Here is a 22610-nt window from a genome sequence, read left to right as displayed (position 1 = left end):
CCAACAGTATCAGTGATTTCCCTTTCCATCCAGTCCCATCGGAACTTATTTTTGACATGTTTATCAATTTATTTTACTCGTAAAGCGTCCTTTCTCTCGAGAAGCGACATTGTTTACATATGGAAAATGGCCGTAGTAACCATTATGAATGATGACGTTATTAACGTTGTTATCATTCATAACAGATGTCCTGATTGGTCACAAGGAACATATCGACCAATCAACTACGGCGTAATATAAACTACGTCTCGAATCTTGATTTAGGGTCGGAAAAAAAAACGGAAAAACGGGAGATCATTTTTTTTTTCCCCCCGAGATTAAAAAAGACGGAATTCCGACTTTAGACGGAAAAATCACATGCCTGTATTTGGTATGTAAATGATAATAATACCATTTTAAAACCGTTGAAGGCTCCTAATTTGGTTGCTGATGTATGCGGTAACATACTTCTTGTTGTATTATTTTGTCAATTCTATTATCAATCTACTTGCTAATTTACTGTTCATAACACATCTGTTAAAATGCAATAATCACTTATTCTTTTGTTGTTTGGATACTTTACATTAGTTTTAGGTAGAGATGTCCAATAATATCGGCCTGCCGATATTATCGGCCGATAAATGCTTTAAAATGTAATATCGGAAATTATCGGTATCGGTTTCAAAAAGTAAAATTAATGACTTTTTAAAACGCCGCTGTACAGAGCGGTACATATCCGGTAAAACACGGACGTCTAGTATACTCTGGACTGAAGCTGTGTGCCTTCATTGTTTTTGTAGCTGTTGTTTTGAGGCATGTTTAAAAAAATTAAAAAATAAAGCACTTTGTGAAAGTCAAAGTTAGGGATGTCCGATAATGGCTTTTTGCCGATATCCGATATTCCGATATTGTCCAACTCTTTAATTACCGATACCGATATCAACCGATACCGATATATACAGTCGTGGAATTAACACATTATTATGCCTAATTTGGACAACCAGGTATGGTGAAGATAAGGTCCTTTTAAAAAAATTAATAAAAATAAGATAAATAAATTAAAAACATTTTCTTGAATACAAAAGAAAGTAAAACAATATAAAAACAGTTACATAGAAACTAGTAATTAATGAAAATGAGTAAAATTAACTGTTAAAGGTTAGCACTATTAGTGGACCAGCAGCATGCACAATCATGTGTGCTTACGGACTGTATCCCTTGCAGACTGTATTGATATATATTGATATATAATGTAGGAACCAGAATATTAATAACAGAAATAAACAACCCTTTTGTGTGAATGAGTGTAAATGGGGGAGGGAGTTTTTTTGGGTTGGTGCCCTAATTGTAAGTGTATCTTGTGTTTTTTATGTTGATTTAATAAAAAAAAACAAAAAAAAAACGATACCGATAATAAAAAAAACGATACCGATAATTTCCGATATTACATTTTAAAGCATTCATCGACATCTCTAGTCAAAGTATAGTATTTCCCATAGTTGTAGTGGGTATCAGGATTATCTCAGGGAGAGCATGTCCCAAATTCCAAGCTGTTTTGAGGCATGTTAAAAAAAAGAATGCACTTTGTGACTTCAATAATAAATATGGCAGTGCCATGTTGGCACTTTTTTCCATAACTGGAGTTGAAGTTGTTCTCTTATTTTGGAAAACCTTGTTTTTGATTGATTGATTGAAACTTGTATTAGTAGATTGCACAGTAGTGAAGTGAATTGTGAAGTGAATTATATTTATATAGCGCTTTTTTTCTCTAGTGACTCAAAGCGCTTTCCATTGTGAAACCCGTTATTTAAGTTACATTTTTTCTAAACCAGTGTGGGTGGCACTGGGAGCGAGTGGGTGAAGTGTCTTGCCCAAGGACACAACAGTTGTGACGAGGATGGCAGAAGTGGGGATCGAACCTAGAACCCTCAGGTTGCTGGCACGGCCACTATACCAACTGAGCTACGCTGCCCCAGTACATATTCCGTACAATTGACCACTAAATGGTAACACCCGAATAAGTTTTTCAACTTGTTTAAGTCGGGGTCCACGTGAATCAATTCATGGTAAAGTTACATTGTTTAATGCATCCAGCGGGGCATCACAACAAAATTAGGCATAATAATGTGTTAATTCCACCACTGTATATATCGGTATTGGTTGATATCGGAATCGGTAATTAAGAGTTGGACAATATCGGAATATTGAATATCGGCAATAAAGCCATTATCGGACATCTCTAGTTTTAGGCGATACTACAAATGTAGGTATCGATCCAATACCAAGTAGTACGGGGCCAATGCTGATACTAATGCTTCAAATTTCCAAGACCATTGAATGATTAAATGTTTGATCACAATTATGATCAGACAAAAAACACAGGATGGCGTAACAATTGGAATGGTGTTTTGGCTTTGTTGTTTTCTATGCATGGTGCATTCGTACGTGCGCAATATGTACTATTTATTGCTGATTATTTGTTTTGTCGTTGTGTTTTACTTTAGTAGCTGTGTGTAGAAATGTGTTTTACCAAAATGTTTTGGACTTTTGGACTCTGCACTGCAACCACATAATTTCCCCATTGTGGGATGAATAAAGTATTTCCTACACGGCAAAAACTGAAATCTAAGTAAGATGAAATATCTCAAATAAGGGTGATATTTGCTTATTGTCTGTCTGATAAGATAATTCTTCTCACTAAGCAGATTTTATGTTAGTGTTTACTTGTTTTTAGGGTTTTGGTCCTAAATGATCTCAGTAAGATATTACAGCTTGTTGCTGAGATTTGATGAGCTATATTGAGTAAAACATGCTTGAAACTAGAATATCAACTGTTGCAAAGCTGTGTCATCAACACTCACAAGTAGAAAACTACTTTTTTAAAGTAATCATTTCTTATTTCAAGCATGAAAAAAAAAATCATGACTTTGGCACAATTGTGTCTCATCATTAAAACAGATGACAGCCAAATGGACTTTGCTGTTTTATTTTCAATGAAACAATAGAAAATACGTACTCATATAATAGTACAGTTGTTATTAGTGAGAATATACTTATTTTAAGGTATTTTTGGGTTCATTGAGGTTAGCTAATTTTACTTGTTTTGGAAAAGTCTTGACAAGCCAAATTGTCTTGTTCTATTGGCAGATAATTTTGCTTAGTTCAAATAAAATACCCCTAATTTTTGTATTTTTTTTCCTTGTTTTTGAACACTGACTTTTTGCAGTGTATCCTATCAGCTCTGATTTAAATAATTTGACTTTTGCCCTAAAAACCCTTCTGTGTTCAATGACTTATATCCTGAGTTTGTAAACAATAAAAAAATTACAACATTTTTTGATATGCTAAAAAATATCTGAGCACTGTAGTATCGATCACATACTGATCATATACTTGGTATCGCTATCGATATTTGTATAGATATGCCCACATTTGTTTACATTTAAGAGCCCTAGCTTCACAGTTAGCATGGGGCGTCGGACGGCGTGGCGAAGTTGGTAGAGTGGCCGGGCCAGTAATCAGAGGGTTGCTGGTTACTGGGGTTCAATCCCCACCTTCTACCATCCTAGTCACGTCCGTTGTGTCCTTGGGCAAGACACTTCACCCTTGCTCCTGATGGCTGCTGGTTAGCGCCTTGCATGGCAGCTCCCGCCATCAGTGTGTGAATGTGTGTGTGAATGGGTGAATGTGGAAATAGTGTCAAAGCGCTTTGAGTACCGTGAAGGTAGAAAAACGCTATACAAGTATATCCCATTTATATCCTATCATGTTGTGTAGTGTAGCATGTTTAGCTATTCCTCGTCCTACAGTCATGCTACTTGTAAAAAACAGAGTTCAATTTCCGCCATGCAGGCCAGGATTACTAACTTGGAAGTGGCTTTGCGCTCCGGAAGGACATTATCCGCTAGCGAGGACACGACATTGCCTTCAATATGCGGTCGTTCACTTGTCGCAGTCAAAATTTGCGGGTCACGGCTACAATGTGTCATCAACATGCATTATCACGATATACTGATAGTATTAAAAGCTTTATCTCCTGCCAAATGTATATATTTATGATGTGTATTTCAGGGGCCGTACTTATCAAGCTTCTTAGAGTGCCATTTTACACTTAAGTCCTGAGAATTTGCGAAATTTAGTCCTACTCTCAAACTTAAGAATGAAAGCTTTTTATCAACGTTCTTAAGTCTAAGAATCACTCCTACTCTCCACGATATTTAAGAGACCTTCAGAGGTGTCTTAAGTGGTTAGGAGTTGCCAGCAGGGGATGGCACTGAGGCGAGAGAGACGTGCGCGAACGTTCAGGGAACGGAACAATGTTGTTGTTTTTTTTTTATGACGAGCAGCTAATCAAACGGTATCGTTTAGACAGAGCGGATATTATTTTTGTCACAGATTTAATACTTTTCGATTCCTTGTTGATTTCTGCATGTGTCTGCAGTGGGCTAGTATATATAGAGCCACCCACACCAGTTTCAAATTAGTTGCCTAATTAATGAATTGGAAAGAAAATGTTATGACAGTAGCGTATGTGTGTGGCCGTGAGGTGAGTGACGTCAGTGAGTGTGTGGGCGATAGAAGAGAGGGAGCGGTAGCGTGAGTGCCGGCGGGGACTAGTTTGTTTTGTATTATTTTGTAGTTTATTGTCAAAATATACACTCCCATTGTCCACTTAAATATTTCCAAGATATTTCTTTATTCTTAGACAACGGATTCCCTTCCGTGATTGGTCATTTCTATGGACACAGAAATGACGTCACCTAAAATTCCGTTTACGGCACATAGTAATGTCGTAATTCAGCTCTGAGTGTGACACTTAAGATTCAGTCCTACACTTCGCTGAAAGTGTGAGTAAGACGCTTGATAACTAACTTTTAAGTGCAGCTTTCAGCGAAGAATTTATTTACTCTTAAGTCAACTCTTAGCAGACTTCTTAGGAGTAATTCTAAGAAGCTTGATAAGTACGGCCCCTGGTCTTGTCAACCTTGTCTGGACAGAAGGGTGATCAAATGAGACATGCTTTACTGAACCAAAAGTTGCTTTATTACAAGCGGGCATCATTATACAGGACTGCAGTTCCTGGAGGAGGTCAGGTTAATAAAATGTGTCTCTCGTAACATGGAGGAGCCGAACCACAGTCTTATATTCCTTCTTCCTCTGTCTGGGTGTGTGTTAATTCAGGAGAGTACAACCTGATCATGTAAGGAGATGTTCATGTGTAAGTGACCAGAAAACAACCTCTATATGTTGTAACTTAGATGTTGGCGTGAAGATAGACATTGAGTCTCTCCTCCAGGATAGAGCTATCACTTTTTGCATTCCGAAGTCTGAATTTATTGCCTCTTCTCGTGAGAGAGTTAATCCAGTCCACATATGAACGTCCAACTAAGGCTCCTTAATTCATAATGGGCTCAACTAGAGATGTCCGATAATGGCTTTTTGAGGTGGGCGGGGTTTGGTGGTAGTGGGGGGTGTATATTGTAGCGTCCCGGAAGAGTTAGTGCTGCAAGGGGTTCTGGGTATTTGTTCTGTTGTGTTTATGTTGTGTTACGGTGCGGATGTTCTCCCGAAATGTGTTTGTCATTTTTGTTTGGTGTGGGTTCACAGTGTGGCGCATATTAGTAACAGTGTTAAAGTTGTTTATACCTGTATGGCTGTTGATCAAGTATGCCTTGCATTCACTTATGTGTGTGTGTAGAAGCCGCATATATTATATGACTGGGCCGCTGTTTGTATGGAGGAAAAGCGGACGTGACGGCAGGTTGTAGAGGACGCTAAAGGCAGTGCCTTAAAAGGCACGTCCCCAATAATGCTGTCCGCGTGGAAATCGGGAGAAATTCGGGAGAATGGTTGCCCCGGGAGATTTTCGGGAGGGGCACTGAAATTTGGGCGTCTCCCGGGAATATCGGGAGGTTGAAACCGATACCGATAATTTCCAATGTTACATTTTAAAGCATTTATCGGCCGATAATATCGTCAGGCTGATATTATCAGACATCTCTAGGCTCAACCATTATTTACTTAAAGGCCTACTGAAAGCCACTACTACCGACCACGCAGTCTAATAGTTTATATATTAATGATGAAATCTTAACATTGCAACACATGCCAATACGGCCGGGTTAACTTATAAAGTGCAATTTTAAACTTCCCAGGAAACTTCCGCTTGAAAACGTCGCGGTATGATGACGTATGCGCGTGACGTCACGAGGTCAAGGGAAGTGTTTGGACCCAATTCAAATACCTCTGTTTTCTTCGACAAAATTCCACAGTATTCTGGACATCTGTGTTGGTGAATCTTTTTGCAATTTGTTTAATGGACAATGGAGACTGCAAAGAAGAAAGTTGTAGGTGCGATCGGTGGAGCGGCGGACTACAGCAACACCAACACCAGGAGGTTGTGTTGTGTTTTGAGCAGGATAGCAGACGCGCTACCGTGAGTACGCCCGCCGCCGCATCTAAGTTAGCTTCTGTTTTTTTAGCTTCGCCAAGCTGAATATTATTAATCGTGTATTAACATGTTCATGGTTTAATAGTATTTTTGATCTTCTGTCTATCCATCCAGTCAGGGTTTTTTTAAATTTAGTTTCTATCTGCATTTGAGACTGATGCTATCACGTTGGCTACGTAGCTAGGTTAGCTTCTATTTTTTTAGCTTCGCAAAGCTGAATATTATTAATCGTGTATTTACATGTTCATAGTTTAATAGTATTTTTGATCTTCTGTCTATCCATCCAGTCAGGGTTTTTTTTAATTTAGTTTCTATCTGCATTTGAGACTGATGCTATCACGTTGGCTACGTAGCTAGGTTAGCTTCTATTTTTTTAGCTTCGCAAAGCTGAATATTATTAATCGTGTATTTACATGTTCATAGTTTAATAGTATTTTTGATCTTCTGTCCATCCATCCAGTCAGGGTTTTTTAAAATTTAGTTTCTATCTGCATTTGAGACTGATGCTATCACGTTGGCTACGTAGCTAGGTTAGCTTCTATTTTTTTAGCTTCGCAAAGCTGAATATTATTAATCGTGTATTTACATGTTCAGTCACTGTGAATGTCCATTTCGCGTTCTCGACTCTCATTTTCAAGAGGATATAGTATCCGAGGTGGTTTAAAATACAAATCTATGATCTACAATAGAAAAAGGAGAGGGTGTGGAATCCAATGAGCCAGCTTGTACCTAAGTTACGGTCAGAGCGAAAAAAGATACGTCCATCACTGCCTCTCAAGTCCTTCACTGTAACGTTCCTCATCTACGAATCTTTCATCCTCGCTCAAATTAATGGGGTAATCGTCACTTTCTCGGTCCGAATCTCTCTCGCTCCATTGTAATGGGGAATTGTGAGGAATACTAGCTCCTGTGACGTCACGCTATTTCCGGTACAGGCAAGGCTTTTTTTATCAGCGAGCAAAAGTTGCAAACTTTATCGTCGATTTTCTCTACTAAATCCTTTCAGCAAAAATATGGCAATATTGCGAAATGATCAAGTATGACACATAGAATGGATCTGCTATTCCCGTTTAAATAAAAAAATTTAATTTCAGTAGGCCTTTAAACCTGGTGGTTTGCTTTCCCCAAGGTGAATATAAACATTCACCATATGGAAGTTATTAGTTAATTAATTAATGTTAATTAAGTAACTTCATTTATATTGTATATATCGCTAAACCCTAACAAGCACACAACATGCTTGTTGGCGAATGCATGACTAAATAAGATAGAACTCACTCTCTGGTCCCCTCCTTCCCTGCGAGGGTCCAGCTTCTTTGCAAAGTGTCTCAGATTGTCGTAGTTGTGAAAGTTGAAGAGGGAAACCAAGTCCTGTGACAAGAAGACCGTTAGTCGCATGCAGTTTTTCAATACGGACACCGAGAGGCTCACCGTGCAGAACTGGATGCCTCGGACACTGTTGCCCAGCTTGTCTAGAGGAGGAGACCAGCACATGATGCCCATGACGTTTGGAACAACCAGCAGAATGCCACCGGCAACACCAGATTTAGCTGGCAGTCCGACCTAAAACCAAAAACCAAAAATGTGACCTTAACATTTACGTGAAGGAAACGTCTAATGTTTTTTAACGGGTACTGACATGGAAGGCAAACTGTCCGGAGAAATCGTACATGCCACATGAGTGCATCAGGCTCAGAGTGTTCAGCACCGCCTCCGGGCTCAGCACACGCTCTCCCGTGATGGGACAGAAGCCGCCGTTGGCGAGGGTTGCTGCCATGACGCTGGCACTCTCACAGGTCACCTCGATGGAGCACAACTGGCGGAAAACAGAATGGAATTCTCAGGATGGATGAAACTCATCGCTAATGACAAAATTAGTTTAGTGTTTGAATGCCCTGTTTTGCAGCTAGAATTGTGGAAAGATTTGACATTGCTTTCCCCACAACCCGGAAAGAAGACAAGTATGGCAAGTAGGGATGTCCGATAATGGCTTTTTGCCGATATCCGATATGCCGATATTGTCCAACTCTTTAATTACCGATACCGATATCAACCGATATATACAGTCGTGGAATTAACACATTATTATGCCTAATTTGGACAACCAGGTATGGTGAAGATAAGGTACTTTTTAAAAAAATGAATCAAATAAAATAAGATAAATAAATTAAAAACATTTTCTTGAATAAAAAAGAAAGTAAAACAATATAAAAACAGTTACATAGAAACTAGTAATTAATGAAAATTTGTAAAATTAACTGTTAAAGGTTAGTATTATTAGTGGACCAGCAGCACGCACAATCATGTGTGCTTACGGACTGTATCCCTTGCAGACTGTATTGATATATATTGATATATAATGTAGGAAGCAGAATATTAATAACAGAAAGAAACAACCCTTTTGTGTGAATGAGTGTAAATGGGGGAGGGAGGTTTTTTGGGTTGGTGCACTAATTGTAAGTGTATCTTGTGTTTTTTATGTGGATTTAATAAAAAAATAAAAAAATAAAAAAAATAAAAACAACGATACTGATAATAAAAAACCGATACCGATAATTTCCGATATTACATTTTAACGCATTTATCGGCTGATAATATCGGCAGACCGATTATCGGACATCTCTAATGGCAAGTGAAGGTTCGCCATCAACACTGGAGAGCCAACGATTACAAAAGTCTTGTGCCAGGTAAACATGAACACAACCTCTGTTATTTGTTCAGGAGAGAACACACAGTTGGTAATACAAATAATAACAAAAGAAATGAAAAATAACAGACTATCTTTGAATCTCAGTAAAACTAAAGTAATGCTATTCGGTAACAGTAGAAGAGAGAGTAATCGAAAGATTAAAATGAACCAAATTTTGGCTGTAATAGTTAAGAAAATGAACTGGAAATCTCAGAAAAATATGTGTCAGGTTCAAACACTGATGACATCTATTAAACAAGACAAGAAGCAAAGAATCAAACAGAGGCAGAATTAAATTTGGACTCGATTGAGGAGAGACGGCGTCGACCCGTAACCTCTTACAGCAGGGGTGTCCAAACTTTTTCCACTGAGGGCCACACACGGAAAAATTTAAGCATGCGGGGGTCATTTTGGTATTTTTTATTTTCAAACCTTAACAAAATATATGGATTTTTTTATTTTTTAACCTTTAGGGCAGTGGTCCCCAACCACCGGGCCGCGGCCCGGGACCGATTGGTACCAGGCCGCACAAGAAATTAAAAAAAAAAAAAAAAAAAAAAAAATTTTTTTTTAAATCGACATAAAAAACACAATATATACATTATATATCAATATAGATCAATACAGTCTGCAGGTATACAGTCCGTAAGCCCACATGATTGTATTTTTTTTTGGAAAAAAATGTTTTTTTTTGTTTTTTTTAAATACACCCCCCCCCACCACCGGTCCGTGGGACAAATGTTCAAGCGTTGACCGGTCCGCAGCTACAAAAAGGTTGGGGACCATAAAGGGTCTCAGTCATTAAAATGTTAAAAATAAGTCAAATTATTATTATTTTTTATTTAACGCTTACAGTAAATCTCTATATCAACTTCAGTTGATATAAAGTAAATAAAAAATAAAAAAAGGTTTTATGCCTTTTCTGTCAAAAACAACTTTGTTTTTTATAGTAAAACTGAAATATGCAGTATTTAGTAATTAGAGCCCTAAAAGATCAATAATGCAGGACACCATTGATTTTAATTCTTTAATATTTTTGAGTAATCACAGTGAAAAGTTAAATAAAATCCTACTAAATATATTTGGGATCCAAAAGGTTCCCCACTCATAAAGTGATACATTGTTATTAGGTCTTTTTTTTACTTTTAACACTTAAATTATGAGATCAACTTCAGATATATCTGTCGATTTTACGTTTGAACTATTATTTTTTTTTGTATTATGCTCTTTTGTCAAATAAAACTTTGATGTTTTTTTATGGCAACCACACAATATATGCAATATTTTTTCCACATAAAACATTTTAAAGTGATATTTTTTAAGTAATAATTCATTATAACATAGATTTTTAGTCTTGTTTTTTTTTTAGCAATGGCAAAAAAAAGAAAAATAAACAAAGACAAAAGAAAAAAAAACAGCCTGCATGGCAGCTTTATGTCAACATTGCAACTTTTTCTTGTTAGATTTCACCTCATTCCACTGTTTTTTAAATGTTTTTATTTTTATTTTTGCAATATTATCAATTTTGCAATTTTTGCAGAATGTGTGGCGGGCCGGTAAACAATTAGCTGCGGGCCGCACTTTGGACACCCCTGTCTTACAGTGTCTTAGCACGCTCTGGCGAAAGATTGTACACCACCTCTTTTTATTTGGACTTTCCCTGTTTACATAACAACAGCTGTTTCTAAAGGAATGGGGTGTATGTAAACGGTCATTGTTTTCGGTCACATTGAAAACAAAGGAAAAAGATGCCTCGGGCTTGGGCTAGTCCTGGATTCAGCTTGAGCAGGTCTTCGATGACAATAGATAACCCCCTCCCGTCACCTCCCATCGTACACAATGGAATTTTCCAAGCCTTTGCTTGGTGCAACAAAGACAGCCTCTTGTCTGTTCATTGGGAACTCAGAACGGAAAGTTTTTTGATAATTTACATGCAATTTTTCTGACAATATGCAACATAAAGTGGCATGAAATACATCAATAATGAATAAAGTAAAATGTTCTGCCCAAAAATCCCTTCATATACTCTACTGCTCGCCAGTGTTATTATCATATCTGAGTTATTGTGCAGAAAAATGGGGAAATAACTACAAAAGCACACTTATGTTACAAAAGAGAAAGATCAGTTACAATAATACATAATGAGTGATGAATGCAGTGACTACAAATACATTGGAGGAAGCCACCACAGTTGAATTTCTCTGTGATTGTTGGTCCAAAGCTAATGAAGATTTTGGCGAAAGAAGGGAAATTAGTTATCTTTATGGTCGGTTGTGTGTATTTTTTTACGTCTTTTGCGCTGTTGGGTGCGTGTTAGAGTGCCTGCTGGCCACAAATTACTGCAGGAACGTAGCAGCAGGGTGCATCAAATACAGCTGCAAAATTGTATTTTGACGAAATAAAAGCATGCTTTATTTTAAGTTTTTAAGCTGGAGTATGTTTGGAACTATATATAGTCAGGGTATTTTGGTTTATTTAGTCAGAAAAACAAAACAACAGGAAATGCATGCATCCTTGGTAGCAGTCATGGCGCCTGCCTTTTGGTTGGCCATACTCTCTTTAACTCTGGGTGAAATGTGCACCTTCTGCCATCTGGTGGAAGAAAATGTAGTTGTTCTGAACCTCACTAAACTTTGGCATGGTAGATCCATCCATCCATCCATCCATCCATTTTCTACCGCTTATTCCCTTCGGGGTCGCGGGGGGTGCTGGAGCCTATCTCAGCTACAATCGGGCAGATCCAATTCAACTCTATTTGTAGATAAAAATGCATTATTTGTTTGAATAAATACTGGAGATTCTCAGTCCATGTACAAGTACCAGTCCTACAATGACGTAAGTAGAGTTTTAATTTAAACTAAACCCAAATTACCATCCTAGTTGACCACACTGTAAAAAAACACACAAACACATCCATCCATCCATTTTCTACCGCTAATCCCTTTCGGGGTCACGGGGGGTGCTGGAGCCTATCTCAACTGCAATCGGGCGGAAGGCGGGGTACACCCTGGACAAGTCGCCACTTCATCCAAGGCCAAACACTGCAAAAACTGAAATCTAAGTAAGATTAAATATCTCAAATAAGGGTTATATTTGCTTATTTTCTGTCTGATAAGATAATTCTTCTCACTAAGCAGATTTTATGTTAGAGTGTTTTACTTGTTTTAAGGGTTTTGGTCCTAAATGATCTCAGTAAGATATTACAGCTTGTAGCTGAGATTTGATGACCTATATTGAGTAAAACATGCTTGAAACTAGAATATCAACTGTTGCAAAGCTGTGTCATCAACACTCACAAGTATAAAACTACTTTTTTTTAAATAATAATTTCTTATTTCAAGCATGAAAAAAAAAATTTAACATGTGACATTTCAAACAATTTTGAACAGAAATAGTTCATGCACAATCAGATAAATTCCTCAAAATTACAATTAAAAAAAAAATCAACTTTTACCTTGAAAATCATTTTTTTCTTTAAAAAACTGTCTTGAAAATCAACTTTTACCTTGAAAATCATTTTTTGTCTTGAAAATCAACTTTTACCTTGAAAATAATTTTTTTCTTTAAAAAAAAATGTTTGTCTTGAAAATCAACTTTTACCTTGAAAATCATTTTTTATCATGAAAATCAACTTTTACTTTGAAAATCGTTTTTTTCTTTAAAAAAAATGTTTGTCTTGAAAATCAACTTTTACCTTGAAAATAATTTTTTGTCATGAAAATCAACTTTTACCTTGAAAATCATTTTTGTCATATAAATCAACTTTTACATTGAAAATCATTTTTTTCTTTAAAAAAAATGTTTCTCATGAAAATCAACTTTTACTTTGAAAATCGTTTTTTTCTTTAAAAAAAATGTTTGTCTTGAAAATCAACTTTTACCTTGAAAACCATTTTTTGTCATGAAAATCAACTTTTACCTTAAAAATCATTTTTTTCTTTAAAAAAAAAATGTTGTCTTGAAAATCATTTTTTTCTTTAAAAAAAAGGTTGTCTTGAAAATCAACCTTTACCTTGAAAATCATTTTTTGTCATGAAAATCAACTTTTACCTTGAAAATCATTTTTTTCTTTAAAAAAAATTTTTTGTCTTGAAAATCAACTTTAACCTTGAAAATCATTTTTTTCTTTAAAAAAAAATGTTTGTCTTGAAAATCAACTTTTACCTTGAAAATCATTTTTTGTCTTGAAAATCAACTTTTACCTTGAAAATCAATTTTTTCTTTAAAAAAAAAATGTTGTCTTGAAAATCAATTTTTACCTTGAAAATCATTTTTTTCTTTAAAAAAAAATGTTTGTCTTCAAAATCAACTTTTACCTTGAATATAATTTTTTGTCATGAAAATCAACTTTTACTTTGAAAATCGTTTTTTTCTTTAAAAAAAATGTTTCTCATGAAAATCAACTTTTACTTTGAAAATCGTTTTTTTCTTTAAAAAAAAATGTTTGTCTTGAAAATCAACTTTTACCTTGAAAATCATTTTTTGTCATGAAAATCAACTTTTACCTTAAAAATCATTTTTTTCTTTAAAAAAAAATGTCTTGAAAATCAACTTTTACCTTGAAAATCATTTTTTTCTTTAAAAAAAAAGGTTGTCTTGAAAATCAACCTTTACCTTGAAAATCATTTTTTGTCTTGAAAATCAACTTTTACCTTGAAAATCATTTTTTTCTTTAAAAAAAAATGTTTGTCTTGAAAATCAAGTTTTACCTTGAAAATCATTTTTTTCTTTAAAAAAAAATGTTTCTCTTGAAAATCAACTTTTACCTTGAAAATCATTTTTTCTCATGAAAATCAATTTTTACCTTGAAAATCATTTTTTTCTTTAAAAAAAAGTTTTTGTCTTGAAAATCAAATTTTACCTTGAAAATCATTTTTTGTCATGAAAATCAACTTTTACTTTGAAAATCGTTTTTTTCTTTAAAAAAAATGTTTGTCTTGAAAATATACTTTTACCTTGAAAATCATTTTTTGTCATGAAAATCAACTTTTACCTTGAAAATCATTTTTGTCATATAAATCAACTTTTACATTGGAAATCATTTTTTTCTTTAAAAAAAATGTTTGTCTTGAAAACCAACTTTTACCTTGAAAATCATTTTTTTCTTTAAAAAAAAAGTTTGTCTGAAAATCAACTTTTACCTTGAAAATCATTTTTTTCTTTAAAAAAATGTTTGTCATGAAAATCAACTTTTACTTTGAAAATCGTTTTTTTCTTTAAAAAAAAAAATGTTTGTCTTGAAAATCAACTTTTACCTTGAAAATCATTTTTTGTCATGAAAATCAACTTTTACCTTAAAAATAATTTTTTTCTTTAAAAAAAAATGTTTGTCTTGAAAATCAACTTTTATCTTGAAAATCATTTTTTGTCTTGAAAATCAACTTTTACCTTGAAAATCATTGTTTTCTTTAAAAAAAATGTTTTGTCTTGAAAATCGACTTTACCTTGAAAATCATTTTTTTCTTTAGAAAAAAATTTTTGTCTTGAAAATCAACTTTTACCTTGAAAATCATTTTTTGTCATGAAAATCAACTTTTACCTTAAAAATCATTTTTTTTCTTTAAAAAAAAAAAAATTTGTCTTGAAAATCAACTTTTACCTTGAAAATAATTGTTTTCTTTAAAAACAAATGTTTGTCTTGAAAATCAACTTTTATCTTGAAAATCATTTTTTGTCTTGAAAATCAACTTTTACCTTGAAAATCATTTTTTTCTTTAAAAAAATTTTTTGTCTTGAAAATCAACTTTTACCTTGAAAATCTTTTTTTGTCATGAAAATCAACTTTTACCTTTAAAATCATTTTTTTCTTTAAAAAAAAAAATTTTGTCTTGAAAATCAACTTTTACATTGAAAATCATTTTTTTCTTTAAAAAAAATGTTTGTCTTGAAAATCAACCTTTACCTTGAAAATCATTTTTTGTCATGAAAATCAACTTTTATCTTAAAAATAATTTTTTTCTTTATAAAAAAAATTTTTGTCTTGAAAATCAACTTTTACCTTGAAAATAATTGTTTTCTTTAAAAACAAATGTTTGTCTTGAAAATCAACTTTTATCTTGAAAATCATTTTTTGTCTTGAAAATCAACTTTTACTTTGAAAATCGTTTTTTTCTTTAAAAAAAATGTTTGTCTTGAAAATCAACTTTTACCTTGAAAATCATTTTTTGTCATATAAATCAACTTTTACATTGAAAATCATTTTTTTCTTTAAAAAAATGTTTGCCTTGAAAATCAACTTTTACCTTGAAAATCATTTTTTGTCTTGAAAATCAACTTTTACCTAAAAAATAATTTTTTTCTTTAAAAAAAAATTTTTGTCTTGAAAATCAACTTTTACCTTGAAAATCTTTTTTTGTCATGAAAATCAACTTTTACCTTGAAAATCATTTTTTTCTTTAAAAAAATGTTTGCCTTGAAAATCAACTTTTACCTTGAAAATCATTTTTTGTCTTGAAAATCAACTTTTACCTAAAAAATAATTTTTTTCTTTAAAAAAAAATTTTTGTCTTGAAAATCAACTTTTACCTTGAAAATCATTTTTTATCATGAAAATCAACTTTTACTTTGAAAATCGTTTTTTTCTTTAAAAAAAATGTTTGTCTTGAAAATCAACTTTTACCTTGAAAATCATTTTTTGTCATATAAATCAACTTTTACATTGAAAATCATTTTTTTCTTTAAAAAAAATGTTTGTCTTGAAAATCAACTTTTACCTTGAAAATCATTTTTTTCTTTAAAAAAAAATGTTTCTCATGAAAATCAACTTTTACTTTGAAAATCGTTTTTTTCTTTAAAAAAAATGTTTGTCTTGAAAATCAACTTTTACCTTGAAAATCATTTTTTGTCATCAAAATCAACTTTTACCTTAAAAATAATTTTTTTCTTTAAAAAAAATTTTTGTCTTGAAAATCAACTTTTATTTTGAAAATCATTTTTTGTCTTGAAAATCAACTTTTACCTTGAAAATCATTTTTTGTCATTTAAATCAACTTTTACCTTGAAAATCATTTTTTTCTTTAAAAAAAAATGTTTGTCTTGAAAATCAACTTTTACATTGAAAATCATTTTTTGTCTTGAAATCATTTTTTGTCTTGAAAATCAACTTTTACCTTGAAAATCGTTTTTTTGTATAAAACAAATTTTTTGTCTTGAAAATCAACTTTTACCTTGAAAATCATTTTTTTCTTTAAAAAAAAAAGTTTGTCTTGAAAATCAATTTTTACCTTGAAAATCATTTTTTTCTTTAAAAAAAATTTTTTGTCTTGAAAATCAACTTTTACCTTGAAAATCATTTTTTGTCATGAAAATCAACTTTTACTTTGAAAATCGTTTTTTTCTTTAAAAAAAATGTTTGTCTGAAAATCAACTTTTACCTTGAAAATCAGTTTTTGTCATGAAAATCAACTTTTACCTTAAAAATAATTTTTAAAACAGCCTTCAAAACATTAGCTGTGGGCCGCAAATGGCCTCCGGGGCACACTTTTGACACCCCTGCTATAGATAATAAAAAATTAAATCTGATAAATCTATGGATAAAAAGCAGAGCCTGGCGACGCATGCGCGTTTATCATAACTCTCTCTCACTCTCTGTCTCTGCCCCTCCCTCACCAATGCTGCTGTGCGCACAATTTGTTTTGTTTTTAACCCCTTCTTAACCCTGAACGTACATTGAAAATACACGCAACCCTAACTCAAAATGCCGGACATTTGAGGCATTTAAGAAACTCCGCCCTGACAGCTCCGCAAAAAAGGACATGTCCGGTGAAAAGAGGACGTATGGTCAGTCTATCGTAGCCCGTTAGCTGCTAGCATGCAGTGTGTAGTGCCTCGGTGTGCATTGTTTACACAACGTGCGTTACGCTACTTAATATGACCGTGTGGAAACTCGTTCGGTACACCTCTGAACCGAACCGGAACCCCCGTACCGAAACGGTTCAATACAAATACACGTACCGTTACGCCCCTAGCGACTACATATTCTTCCATCCCATGCATGAAACTAATTATTTTTCTTATTGTACAGTATTAATAATTCACGGGGTCATTTCTAGCGGCTCACTAATGTGACACAGCGCAGTGGTTGGGAATTACTGGATTAGCCGATCATCGTTTACCTGGAAGTAGAAGTCCAAGATGGAGGTCATGTCTGTTCCCTCTGGGAAACACTGCAAGCACAAAACAAAACGCACACAAAAGGAGATGATGACGCGGCTTAGCTTGTGTTCTGCGAGGCGAGGGCGCGACGTTGACCTTTTTTTCCTTCAGGTAGTAGCCGATGGCAAAGTTTCTGTCTCCGGACTCGCGCTCTGACTGGAACCTGAGACAAAGAGGAGTATGATCAGTCATCTTATCGTCTCCTCAGTTACGTACAGATGCACAGTTGAACTCACGTGGCATTGCTGAAGCCAACATATTCGTTCCCGGCCAGTTTGTTCATGAAGTTCATGACCTGCAGAGTTAATCGGGATGCCTCAACATTCAGACAGGAAATTGCAATAATCCCAGTTTTTTCCAAATGATTGAGATTTATCTGTGGCAGAGGCTGTGTGTGTGCGTGTGTATGATTGGCCATAATGTTTGTATGGCTACCTGTCAACATTCACATATTAGAATAGGGGAATTTTGCAGAAAATATATGGAAATAATTGAGGATTTAAGTGTACATATTTTACTTCAATATCCAATATCCTCGTATTATTCAGTCATATAAAGAATCAAACTCAATGTCTGCATCTTACAGCAGGAAGAGGATTCATAAGGCCCCATTAGTGGCGGTTTACCTTACACATGAAACGTGACAAATTTGAGGCGTGCACTACTTAAGCCACCAGACGGCAGTAGAGTGTTGAATATCTTAAAATGTACACTACCGTTCAAAAGTTTGGGGTCACATTGAAATGTCCTTATTTTTAAAGGAAAAGCACTGTACCTTTCAATGATGAAAACTTTAAACTAGTCTTAACTTTAAAGAAATACACTCTATACATTGCTAATGTGGTAAATGACTATTCTAGCTGCAAATGTCTGGTTTTTGGTGCAATATCTACATAGGTGTATAGAGGCCCATTTCCAGCAACTATCACTCCAGTGTTCTAATGGTACAATGTGTTTGCTCATTGGCTCAGAAGGCTAATTGATGATTAGAAAACCCTTGTGCAATCATGTTCAAACATCTGAAAACAGTTTAGCTCGTTACAGAAGCTACAAAACTGACCTTCCTTTGAGCAGATTGAGTTTCTGGAGCATCACATTTGTGGGGTCAATTAAACGCTCAAAATGGCCAGAAAAAGAGAACTTTCATCTGAAACTCGACAGTCTATTGTTGTTCTTAGAACTGAAGGCTATTCCACAAAATTGTTTGGGTGACCCCAAACTTTTGAACGGTAGTGTATGGGAAACACTGTAAAACAGTTGAAAAGTGTAACGTTACTCACGTAATCAAACTTCTCAGCGTTGCTCGCTCCTTGCTGGAACACAAACACATTCACTGCTGCTTATCTTATTAGCAGTAGACAGAAGGTGGACATTTTTTTTACCACAACAATCTTTACAGGTTGTCAACAAAGTCAATTTAAATATGAATGAGTAATTATGTTCAGATTGACTATATGTACTAGCTTAAGTTTTTAATGACATTGCATTTGTATAATTCAGGTACCCTAAATATATGGCTACACCTCAAGAAAAGGCACAATGCTTATCGTGGTTTATTGAAACAAAATCGGTACACACACTCAGCAAAATAACAGGATTTTGCATGGAAGACGTTCTATCGTCACATCAGTCAATTTATGCTTGGCACAAGAAATTCATTGCGACAGGCACAGCGCCGGATAGAGGGAGGAGTGGACGACCAAAAACATCTGAGGAACACATTTATTATGTAAGACTGGGATGTACAAACTTTTTCCATCGTGGGCATTATTTAAAAAAAAACTGAAGGATGTGGGTAGGGGACAATTTCAGAGATTATCCAATTTTTAATATATGCTAAGCCAGGAGACTCCTTTCATCACCATAAGAGATACTTTGACATTAAATTAGAGATGTCCGATAATGGCTTTTTTGCCGATATCCGATATTGTCCAACTCTTAATTACCGATTCCGATATCAACCGATACCGATATATACAGTTGTGGAATTAACACATTATTATGCCTAATTTTGTTGTGATGCCCCGCTGGATGCATTAAATAATGTAACAAGGTTTTCCAAAATAAATCCACTCAAGTTATGGGAAAAAAATGCCTACATGGCACTGCCATATTTATTATTGAAGTCACAAAGTGCTTTTTTTTTTTTTTAACATGCCTCAAAACAGCAGCTTGGAATTTGGGACATGCTCTCCCTGAGAGAGCATGAGGAGTAGGGATGGGCGATACCACACTTTTAGGATTCGATACGATACTTTTTCTTGCATTTCCATCGATATCGATACCGATACCATTAATTTCTTATTGGCAATTTTTGTCAGTCAAAAATATTATTACTATTGTTATTATTTAAGACAAATCACAAGACAAATACAGACCATTTATACCACTTTCATTATGGTCAATATATAATAAAAGTAAAATTAAAATAAATAACAAATATGAAAAATAAATTAAATATAAACAAAAATATACACATTTTCACTTTTCTTATTCCTCAAAAAAAAAGTCTTGGTAGAAAAAGCTTAAAAAAACATTTATTCATAACAATGTTATGTTTCAAACCTCTTTGTGGAAGTAAACTTATAACACTTCTCTGAAGCAAAGTCAGTCATTTCCTTATCACAATAAACTAGGATTTCCTTGTCCTATAAACCTGCATACGAAAGACAGTTCGCTGAGAAAATGAACTTGGAAAAATTCTCTACAAAAATGTCTGACACCATCACACCTTTAGTGTACTCCAGATATGTCGTCACACTTTACTGAAGTCTCAGATTGCTGTTCAGGAAAAGTAACAACGATGTCGGCTGGCTGTGTGTGTTTGTGCGTTGCACGTTGACGACGCTCATTCGCTGTCTCCTGTCACGTGACTGGGCCAGCTCTATACTCTGCCAGGTACAGGGGTGTCCCAGCACATAGGAAGTTAAGTAAGTCATCAAAAACATCTGAAAGTGATGCTTGCACCCCCCACACGCCGTTTTTTGGTTTATATCGATACTTTTTTCAGAAAAGTGATGCCAAATGAGTAGCGTGTGAGTATCGATATATCGATACCACAGGATCGATACGCACATCCCTAATGAGGAGGTTGAGGTGGGTGGGGTTGGGGGGTTGGGGGGACAGCGGGGGGTGTATATTGCAGCGTCCCGGAAGAGTTAGTGCTGCAAGGGGTTCTGGGTATTTGTTCTGGATTTTAACCTATTTAAAACATGTCATCAAAATTCTAAAATTAATCTTAATCAGGAAAAATTGCTAATGATGTTCCATAAATTATTTTTTTAAGTTTTTCTCTTCTTTTTTTTCGGTTGAATTTTGAATTTTAAAGAGTCGAAATTGAAGATAAACTATGTTTCAAAATTTAATTGTCATTTTTTACGTGTTTTCTTCTCTTTTAAACCGTTCAATTAAGTGTAAATATAATTAATTATTAATAATAACATAGAGTTAAAGGTAAATTGAGCAAATTGGCTATTTCTGGCAATTTATTTAAGTGTGTATCAAACTGGTAGCCCTTCGCATTAATCAGTACCCAAGAAGTAGCTCTTGGTTTCAAAAAGGTTGGTGACCCCTGATCTAGTTATTGACATTATTTACTAGGGGTGTAACGGTACGTGTATTTGTATTGAACCGTTTTCAGTACGGGGGTTCCGGTTCGGTTCGGAGATGTACCGAATGAGTTTCCACACGGACATATTAAGTCACACGGCGTTTTTTGGTTTATATCGATACTTTTTTCAGAAAAGTGATGCCAAATGAGTAGCGTGTGAGTATCGATATATCGATACCACAGGATCGATACGCACATCCCTAATGAGGAGGTTGAGGTGGGCGGGGTTGGGGGGTTGGGGGGACAGCGGGGGGTGTATATTGTAGCGTCCCGGAAGAGTTAGTGCTCCAAGGGGTTCTGGGTATTTGTTCTGTTGTGTTTATGTTGTGTTACGGTGCGGATGTTCTCCCGAAATGTGTTTGTCATTCTTGTTTGGTGTGGGTTCACAGTGTGGCGCATATTTGTAACAGTGGTTGAGTTGTTTATACGGCCACCCTCAGTGTGACCTGTATGGCTGTTGACCAAGTATGCCTTGCATTCACTTGTGTGTGTGAAAAGCCGTAGATATTATGTGATTGGGTCGGCACGCAAAGGCAGTGCCTTTAAGGTTTATTGACGCTCTGTACGTCTCCCTATATGTCCGTGTACACAGCGGCGTTTTAAAGAGTCATACATTTTACTTTTTGAAACTGATACCGTTTATTTTGAAAGCGATACCGATAATTTCCGATATTACATTTTAAAGCATTTATCGGCCGATAATATCGGCAGTACGATATTATCTGACATTTCTACATTAAATTCAAACTATACCTTATGTACAAAGCAGACCTCCACTTAAACACAGGCATGTGATTTGAACTTAATGAAAAAGACTGAAAATAAGCCGGGGGGCTTATTTTCAGTCTCCTGGTTTTTCAGCAATTAAACATGCAAAAATTTGCACAAAAAAAAAAGCACCATTTAAAGATGTTTTAGTGTTTAATTGAAAAATGACCAGAGTTGACATACCCCATTCATCCAAATGAATCACTATGTCTGTTTCAGTCACGATGTTATTTAGTCACTACAGTAATTACAACTTGTGTTCACATCCAGAGGAACCATATGGGTTAGCCTACTCTGTACAGTATTTACAACCTTACTAGTGTTCACTTTACAGCCACAGATGGTTCATCTAGTTCAGGGGTCACCAACGCGGTGCCCGCGGGCACCAGGTAGCCCGTAAGGACCAGGGGCCGTACTTATCAAGCTTCTTAGAGTGCCATTTTACACTTAAGTCCTGAGAATTTGCGAAATTTAGTCCTACTCTCAAACTTAAGAATAAAAGCTTTTTATCAACGTTCTTAAGTCTAAGAATCACTCCTACTCTCCACGATATTTAAGAGACCTTCAGAGGTGTCTTAAGTGGTTAGGAGTTGCCAGCAGGGGATGGCACTGAGGCGAGAGAGACGTGCGCGAACGTTCAGGGAACGGAACAATGTTTTTTTTTTTTTTGATGACGAGCAGCTGATCAAACGGTATCGTTTAGACAGAGCGGATATTATTTTTGTCACAGATTTAATACTTTTTGATTCCTTGTTGATTTCTGCATGTGGCTGCAGTGGGCTCGTATATATAGAGCCACCCACACCAGTTTCAAATTAGTTGCCTAATTAATGAATTGGAAAGAAAATGTTATGACAGTAGCGTATGTGTGTGGCCGTGAGGTGAGTGACGTCAGTGAGTGTGTGGGCGACAGAAGAGAGGGAGCGGTAGCGTGAGTGCCGGCGGGGACTAGTTTGTTT

The 22610-nt window shown here is 35.1% G+C and overlaps 1 protein-coding gene across 3 annotated transcripts in view; it reads right to left on the bottom strand.

Annotated features, from left to right (window-relative positions):
- LOC133647588 (glutaminase kidney isoform, mitochondrial-like) overlaps positions 1 to 22610 on the bottom strand; it is a 58761-nt gene that overhangs the window by 12620 nt on the left and 23531 nt on the right. For all 3 annotated transcript variants that reach the window (XM_062043347.1, XM_062043348.1, XM_062043349.1), the window contains exons 8-14: positions 18554 to 18586; positions 17510 to 17568; positions 17370 to 17436; positions 17234 to 17284; positions 8070 to 8246; positions 7862 to 7993; positions 7709 to 7801 (exon numbers count right to left, since the gene is read on the bottom strand). In XM_062043347.1, coding sequence (XP_061899331.1) covers positions 7709 to 7801; positions 7862 to 7993; positions 8070 to 8246; positions 17234 to 17284; positions 17370 to 17436; positions 17510 to 17568; positions 18554 to 18586 — 612 coding nt within the window. The remainder of the gene's footprint in view (positions 1 to 7708; positions 7802 to 7861; positions 7994 to 8069; positions 8247 to 17233; positions 17285 to 17369; positions 17437 to 17509; positions 17569 to 18553; positions 18587 to 22610) is intronic.

The sequence above is a fragment of the Entelurus aequoreus genome, linkage group LG01 (assembly GCF_033978785.1).
Source record: "Entelurus aequoreus isolate RoL-2023_Sb linkage group LG01, RoL_Eaeq_v1.1, whole genome shotgun sequence".
Taxonomy (NCBI): domain Eukaryota; kingdom Metazoa; phylum Chordata; class Actinopteri; order Syngnathiformes; family Syngnathidae; genus Entelurus; species Entelurus aequoreus.
Note: the sequence above shows the minus strand (reverse complement) of the source record. Positions and strands in the feature narration are given on the sequence as shown.